At 38.1% G+C, this 8,594-nt stretch overlaps 1 protein-coding gene across 1 annotated transcript; it reads right to left on the bottom strand.

Moving 5' to 3' along the window:
• Positions 1-375: 375 nt before the first annotated feature.
• LOC124163905 (serine/threonine-protein kinase Nek8-like) lies at positions 376-3,632 on the bottom strand. Its single transcript, XM_046541013.1, has 4 exons — positions 3,348-3,632; positions 1,951-2,212; positions 911-1,219; positions 376-802 (listed from the first exon to the last, which is right to left on the bottom strand). The coding sequence occupies exons 1-4, from the start codon at positions 3,407-3,409 to the stop codon at positions 578-580; spliced, it is 858 nt and encodes a 285-aa protein (XP_046396969.1). The 5' UTR covers positions 3,410-3,632; the 3' UTR covers positions 376-577.
• Between the last annotated feature and the right edge of the window lie 4,962 nt (positions 3,633-8,594).

Raw genomic sequence — 8,594 nt, 5'->3', positions numbered from 1 at the left:
GACTTTATGGAATTACTTTTTCATTGATTTAGATTGTTTAAAAGCTGTCATTTGTTGACCTTGATTTTAACCATGTTCGACATTTTGGTCAAATGGATGTGCTTCAAAACATTTCATAAATTCATCTCTTGTTTAAGTTTGATCATATTTAGTTATTAGAATTTATTTAGTTCTTTAACTCTTTAAGTGTCAGCCTTCATCCAATGAGTTTGATTGAGTCTATGACATACTATTTTAAAAATAGTGATAATTTACTCCTGAGTGATAATTGAATCATATTATGAAAGTGTTTCAGATAAATCTTTTACTCTGAATACATACTTACATCATTGATGAGGAGATGTTACTATTTTTGTTTTTTTTTGCTTCTGTGCAGCTTATTGGAAAATTAGAAGTGGATAAAACTATTATAGAAAGGTCTTCAGATGAAATTTTTAACACACTGCATCTGTAGCTAGTAGGGCTAATAATTAACAAGTCCAAAAGTGAGTGAGGAGAAATTGATACATTAATAAAGTTTTTATTGAAATACCTAAAGTTTTTGTAGAAATAACTAAAGGTTTCAATTGAATTTGAATTATTGCATTAAATTGGGTGGTGGAAAGCCAGACCCAAGGGTGAGAAGTCTTGGTAAAATGGAGATAAGCGCAGGGTGGGCAAGCAACATATTGGCACACGGCCGAAGGCTTGGACGTTTCCTCAGGAGGCACTGTAGAAGGTTGCATGTCAACTCAGATGGCTGTGACTCGACTTCCATAGTCACTGTCCCTTGAGATATCTTGTTTATAATGGCTCCAAGACACTGGAAAGTAGATATGTACGACAATGAGGATTTGTTTGATGAAAGTATGCCTTGACCACTACATAAATTCATTGGTATATTCAAGTTTCTGTAAAATGGGTGACTTACAGGTCCATCAAATGCCTTTCTCAATGACAGGAGCTCATAGAGGATGCAGCCAAGGGCCCAGATGTCACTTTTCTTCCCATAAGGCTTTCCCTCGCACAACTCCGGAGAAAGGTAATTTGGTGTTCCAACTAGGGATTCAGCATGGCTTTGGCTGTTCAGCACCTTGGAGATACCAAAGTCTCCAATCTTGGCAATTGTCTTGTCAGCTGACAGGAAGATGTTTTGTGGCTTCAAATCTCGATGCAATATGTTGAGGGAGTGAATGTGTTGGATCCCCACAACAATCTGACTGAATAAGCACAGACAATCCTAGAAAAAAATCGTGATATTTACCCTCTTGTGGTATGTTCAGATATTAAGTAAGCATCCTTTGGGGTAGAGGATAACAAGTTTCCTTACTTTTGCTGACAAGTGGTGGTTAATTTTCGTAACATTGCTCATATGAGACAGGAAGGTCCTAACCTTTGGTATAGAAAGTTTTTCTGACTATGGCCCTGAAATACTTAATAAACTCAGCACATTTCCCCATGAAATTAATCAGTGTTCCCAAAATTTTTCATCACTTTAAAATACACGAGGTGCAAACAAAAAGTAATGGGACTTGGGTATTATATTAAAATTAATATAAATAGTTAAAAGTTTTTCAAGTCCACAATAATAATCAAAACTAGACTGAAAATCCTTTGTGAAAAATTTGACTCTTGTACAAATATTAATTAGTTATATTTTATTATGATGTATAATTAATGCATTATTCTGTGCCTGGGAAGTTAAATCAACATTTGCCCTTTGCAATATATCCATCGCCATCAACCACTGCTGCATTCCAGTTTGACTGCTTCAGCATCACTAATAGATTGAATTAAGAACTTGAGGCATTCATACACTCTCCGCAGTCACTTCCACTAGTATGGCTTGAGCACAGTTGGTAACTTCTCTAGCAATCCGCTTCTATGTGTAAACAAGTCTTTACAGCCGCATATCTTTGTTATCAGTATGTAGGGGTTAACTGTATACAGACTGCATAATGGATTCCATACCTTTTCCGGGAGTAGGTTGCCATTCCTAATCCTGAGGTAATTGTGCAAAGAGCCGCCTAGGGCGTACTCCATCACGATGACAATTGCACTATCCTCGAAGAAACTGTCATAGTACTTGATGACATTTGGGTGGTCCAACATGGAGAGGACCTTCACCTCATTGGATGTGACTCGCTTCTCGTCATTTGTCAACATACTGATGGAGATTCGCTTCTGCACCACCTCTTGGCCATCTTTCTTCCTGCGATAGAGAGCCACCACTCTGCAATGAGTGGGATGAAATTGAATCAATTTATTTTCAATAAGAAAAACTCCAATATAGCATTCATACAAATTGGGAATCAAACAACCTTCTTTTCCTAGTCTAGTTCGCTGGTCTTGGAGGTAAAGTGCCCGGTTTCAGATTAAAGGGTCCCAGGTACAAATCCAAATTTCAGTTACCTTCAAACAAAAGACTTTGAAGTGCGTTCTTAAGAGATTTGATTTTACAATAGACTCCCGATTATCCGGCTCCCAAGTATCCGTGTTGCGGATTATCCGTGCATGCTTTTCACACTCCTTCGATGTTTTTCGCGACATTTATAAAAAAAATGAAATCGGAAGCAGAAGTACCAAGATTATTAAATATCGAGATTCCAGTTATCAGGGATCTAATGTTGATCATATGACTTCTAAAATGCTTAAAAAACTTAATACTCACTACCTGTAAAATTTCCCGGGGCAAGATCCACGGATTGCCCCCCTCCCCCCAATATATTTTGTAAGTTGGCATCCCTGGTGGAGAAGAATTGTGTATCGAAATTTTAACCCTGGACAGCTGATGCCAGTAAGAAACAAAGCCGCCTATGATGTTTAAGCTTGGAAGAAGGAGGGGTCCATGGTTTTGGTTGAAAGCGCACCATTTTTAAATTACAGAGACTTTGAGCGAAGCGTTCCGATTGGCCGCGAGTTTTCCATATTGTGGTTGCTGTGGACAACAGGGCGGTTTCCTATTATTTTTTATTGCCTAAATCGAAAGATTATTACTCCTGGAGTACGCATTTCACGCTCTTAGATTTTCGTCGCGTTTTCGCGTGCTTGAAAATTTTCACTTTTCATTTAATCGCGAAAAATAGATATCGTCATTTAAAAATCTAAAAGCGTGAAATACATAAATAAGTAACCAAAATTTATCACATGAATATAGACTTCATCCAGGTCATTTTGAGACTTGGGCAACTCGAAAACATTCTGAAAAATAAGGTCCGTCCTACCATCCACACGTACGAGTCGAGCTTTAACAAACCCCAGCTATAGCCGTCAACTTCCACGTTTGAACCCAGCTTTACTGTAGCTACAGAGATACTACACTTCAAACTCGGATTCAACGACTCTAAGTGAGATCAGTAGGTGCTTACCCCTGGCTCCCCCTGGCGATGTGCCTGACTTCCTCGTAGACTGTGGCTGTGGTTTCCTCCATGGCTAGTTTCGTTGCTGCCGGCGAGACTTACCAAAATATTCCAAAACACAGCAGCAACGTCCAACAGCAGCTCACGCGCAGGACTGATGAATGTATAAGTGTCAAAAGCCGCAGAGAACTGTGGTCCTCGCATGAAGGGCCTTACGTCGCTGAGAACCGATGCCACGGCTTACGGTGCAATGGGGCAAGAATACCTGGAGTCACGGATATTACATTCGGGTAAAGTTGCTTCTGGATGTGTTTTCACCCACTGTGCTTATAGACGGGTTTACAGAATTCGCCACTCGCGTCGCTGACGGGCAAAGAGATTCGGATTTTGCGGAATGAGAAACCAAAATCAAGGTGGTTAACCGAAATTTATAATCCCAATTATGTGATGTATTTTATTAATAAATTTTCAACGCTAACCCTCGCTATTTCAATTCATATTCTTCATAGGTGAATTTTAAGGGAGTAACATGGGGGCACGTGCCCCCCAAACGTTTGAAAAACATACAAGATTTTTATTTTACGTAAATTTTAAAGATACGGTTATCATTACGTTCGTGTCGTTCTGTATATTATGGAACATCATTCACTTAAACCTTGAGCAGTGGCGCCGACTCCATGGGGCCTGAGGGGGCCCGAGCCCCGTCAAAAATTCGTTATGGGTGTGAGGAAAAAATGTGTCAGGCTTGTCGAATTTCCCCGAAGTGTCCAGATATTGAGATTCGAGTTATCAGGGTTCTAATGTTGATCATATGACTCTTGTAAAAAACTTAAAAATTACTATGTACTTATAAAATTTCCCGGGGCAAGATTCCCGGTTTTGGCCCCCCCAATATTTTTTGTAAGTCGGCATCCCTGACCTTGGGCCCAAGTCAAGAAGACAGATTTGCCAGTCATTGGCCATTCGCCAGTCAGCGCTCGAAAGAAAGCATCGCCCAAGTGAGGAAGGGACTCGAAAACTTTCGTTTTTCTATATTTAACTTATTAATATTTTCATATTGATAACTTTCGTATTAAAAAAGAGAATGTCTCCAACAGTAATTGTTGTATGTTGTTTTTAATTTCAAATATGAGAAGATTTTTTTCCTGTCAGTCCCTTTTGTCCCCAGAAAAATCCTGGATCCCCCCCCCCCAGAAAAATCCTGGATCGCCCTTGCTATTGTAAAAAATATTGGAAAAAAGTGGGTGAATCTGAACTCATCGCCATGAAACGGGCATTTTTGAAAACCGATTAAAAAGTGACCGAAGTGGCAATAGAAATCAACTTCCTGTGGGATCGAATGGGGTCTCCTCCATGTAATCACCTTGCCTGGAGTAAAGAAGAAGGTCTTTGGTCCCAGTGGAATCGAGCTAAAGGAATTTCGTGTCTCTGCGTATCCCGATCGTAGTTTTATCTTTCGGGCTCCTAGTCTCGACGACGGCTCTCCCCTTTTCTCTAGATTCCGTTTTTAAGTATTTCGATTGTGTTAGAAACCAAATGAATGCAGAACTTTTTTTTACACGTTTTTTAAAACTCTTCAATGCGTGCATCAGTATTGATAGATTCATTCCTTGCACTAACGCACATTTCCGTTTTTTTCATCCTTTATATTTTTGAACAATACATTACCACTCATAAGTTGTAATGACTGAAATTTAGACCGGTGTCAAAATTTTCATTGACTGATATGTGTTTATTTAACTGAATGATAAAAGATAATTAAATTGTCACGACATAATTTTTTTTACAGCTTCAACATTCAAACTCGCAGTATTTGCGTCTTTAATGCCTTGCCAGAAAGATAACTTCCTTTGGTGATATTTAAATTCATGACATATTTGCCCCCAAAAAACATAAACATTAAAATATCACAAACTATCGTTATTGCGACTGGATTTAAAGCGACATTAGGTCGCAGCCAAATTTATTTTTATATCAGTTATTTATTATTATTATTATTATTGTTGAGGCATAGATGTGTTTTTAGCTTTTCTTTACTCTTTTTCATACTTAAGTTTGAAACAGAATATCTTAGTATTGATTGCAGCGAACGATAACTAAGCCTTAACTCACTAGTCTAAACCTCGGAAGCTGCCGACAGAGTAAGATACACTAACTCTCTTATCATAATGGAAAGAAAATCTAAACTTCAAGTATGTACTAATAAATGTTAACGACGTAAATTTCATGAAATTTATTTATTTCTTTCGGTGATTTCAATGGTCGCATGGGTTTCCGTGGCTTGTGGGCTGTGGGATAAGGTTACGGTAGTCAATGTTACAGTCACATAATACTGCGAATTCCAATAGTTTTGCGTATTATAAGCGTGTATGGTAAAAATACTGAGAATAGTTAACTGGGCTCAAATGCAGAGGGGCTAATTCAAGGATTAATTTTTCATAACAACAGACGATACCTATTCAAGATTGACAAATTATGAGTTTTCTTCCGAAATTAAAAATAGATTAGAATTATGTTACTAATAAAAGCGAATGATCGGCAATAGGTGAGGGATACACTGCCATTGAAAAATATTCATGTATATTCTGTTTGCTTTTTGCTACTTTAATAACCTTTATAAGCAGCCATGAATGGGCTTCATGAAAAACCTATTACTGGAATATTAGAGTCCTTGAATTGATGAATTTTATTGAATTAATGGCTACCTAATAGAAATAAAATTCCTATATACCGCATTTACCACTCAAAAAGAGCGGAATAAGTCCCATTCGTAGTCGAAAGTGAATGGCATTCGTTGTGAATGAGCATTTAAATAAAATTAAAATAAGGCATGACACGAGAACGGCAATAGTTTAATAACTATTTGCATAAACCAAAGAAGTATTTTTTCCATGAATATTACCTAGAGACAAACTTTCGTTCACGCGTTTTGCCTTTTTTACAATCAGTTTACAAGGACACTAGTCGAGACATATTTATTCAAGAGCTCATGCACTAAGAACGCGATTTACTTACGATAACGAATGCGAATTACTCCGCTTTACGAGGGACATATGCGTTTCAAAGGTGCTATATTTAAAAAAATTGTAATTGTTTCAATAATAGGACACAAATTTTATATTTCCAATTATCGATGGCTAAGTTCTAAAAACACGTATCTCTAAAATAGCAACTTTTCAGGAGAGCAAAGAAAGGCTTTTTTTAATTGTACGCTATTATTAAAAAACCAAAAATTCATAACACTGAAAAAGAAGCATAAATTTGCCAACAAGAAGTTGTTTTCCGCTTGAATTTCATTGTTTAATGCCAATACACTTTGTTTAAGATACCCGTGTCAAACCCGCCAAATTTTGAGATACTTGTTGTTAGAACTTAGTCATCGATATGCTAATGGTAACAGTAATCAACGGAATATCTTAACCTATTCAACGTGTTAATCCAATATATTTAGCTGTAAATTAAAAATATTGGCGTGCATCATCACTTTGAGAAACCTCTGTTAGTTGTGTTTCTGCGGACATTAAAATTTTCCTCAGAAAAATCTAGCATTCATAGATATCAAGCTGAAAACATCTCTATCGTTCGGACTCGAACTCGTTTAACTCGGTAAGAAAACTTTGGCGAATAAATAAACATTATGACCTCGCGTTGCCGTCGTCTCTTCCTAGCTGAAAAATGTGATTCCAAAAGTAAATGTAGCGAGAGAGAGAGAGAGACTCTTATCGGGAGACCAAATGAAGAAAGGGCTCTGATCGGTGCGAACACGAATATTAAAAAGAACATCTCTAGAACAGACTTGTTTCCTCTGAATATGTTTTCACCAATCGCGCGTTTTAATGGGTTTACAAAAGTCGCCACTCGCGTCGCTGACGGACAAAATGATCCGAATTTCACGGGGAAATAAGGTACAATTAGGGGTTTCAACCGAAATTCATATGCATGATGATGTGATTTATCAAATTCATAACCTTTCAATGCCATTCCTCTCAATTTCAAATATTATAATGAAAAATATTGGAAATAAATGGATCGCTTTGCATTCATCACTGTGCCGTGGGTATTTTTGAAAACCGATTAAAATGCGGCCGAAGTGGTAAAAAAATCAGCCTTCGATGAGATGGATTGGGTCTTCTATATGCAGTCCCCTTGGGGGCGAATATGGACTTTTCCTGTGCATTCCTTTCGTTGGCCTTACGACGGAACTCTTTGGTCCACCAGACCTGCCGCCTACCCGTCCATTCTCTAAGGCTTTCGACAATATGAACACACTTCTTGTATCTTGTGTGCGGTGCAGTTGTCGTCAGCAGTGCAATGATTTTCTCTCCTTAAGACGCTGACAGTATAGTCAGCGAAGTTGTTGTCTAAACATCAGCAATTGCGGAAGCATACCCGGGAAATGTATAAATTCGATGCGTAAACAACAGCAAACAACATTGAAAATGGCTCTTAATTGGTGTGAATTCTACACCCCCAGAATACTTCATGACAGGGAAAAGTGCTGATTCCATTGCAGGCACGGTTGAGCTTATTTTGGAGAGTTTATTTTACTTCGTGTGAGTACTTTATTTGCATGAAGATTAGAAGTGATTTTTAGGCATAAGCTTTCAAATTAAAACTTTAGGCGTTCATATCTGTAATCCGCCGCTTCGTTTTTCGAGAAATTTTAAAGTTGAGGGGTCTGAAATCAGTACTCAATATCATCCCATTTTGAGCAAATTTTAGATCTTGGACCCTGATATCAGTCCACAACTTTCAGTAATTGATGAAAGCGAAAAATAGTCAGAGAGTAAATCCCCATGGGCGATTTGCCTCCGAAGGGGATGTGTCACGGACAATCGCCACAGAGTTTAAAAATTCGGGGAGGAGGGGGATTGAAGTTCCTAAAGCTACATTCCTGCACACAGGATTTAGGCAATAGGGTAGTTTCCTTCATCAAATAAAACGAAAGGCATTGATTGCGATTCGTTACCCACCATTAGCGTATTCATAATATACAAATTATTTGGTTTTAGAAATCCCAGTTTAGACGTATGGCAATGGTCAATTTTAACAGCATTTGAAAAAGGTCAGATTAGCGCCCATGCGATGACACTCTACATGACGTCACAGGGACCTAGTTTCTATACGAGTAAATAGGAGTTTTACATCGTCTGAGATTACCAATGCATGCATGAGGCACAGAGCTCAGGGAAACATGTCTTAATAATCACTTTTTAAAACTGGCTATGGTCGGAAAGTTTCCTTCGTTTGATAAGG

The sequence above is a fragment of the Ischnura elegans genome, chromosome 8 (assembly GCF_921293095.1).
Source record: "Ischnura elegans chromosome 8, ioIscEleg1.1, whole genome shotgun sequence".
NCBI classification, from domain to species: domain Eukaryota; kingdom Metazoa; phylum Arthropoda; class Insecta; order Odonata; family Coenagrionidae; genus Ischnura; species Ischnura elegans.
Note: the sequence above shows the minus strand (reverse complement) of the source record. Positions and strands in the feature narration are given on the sequence as shown.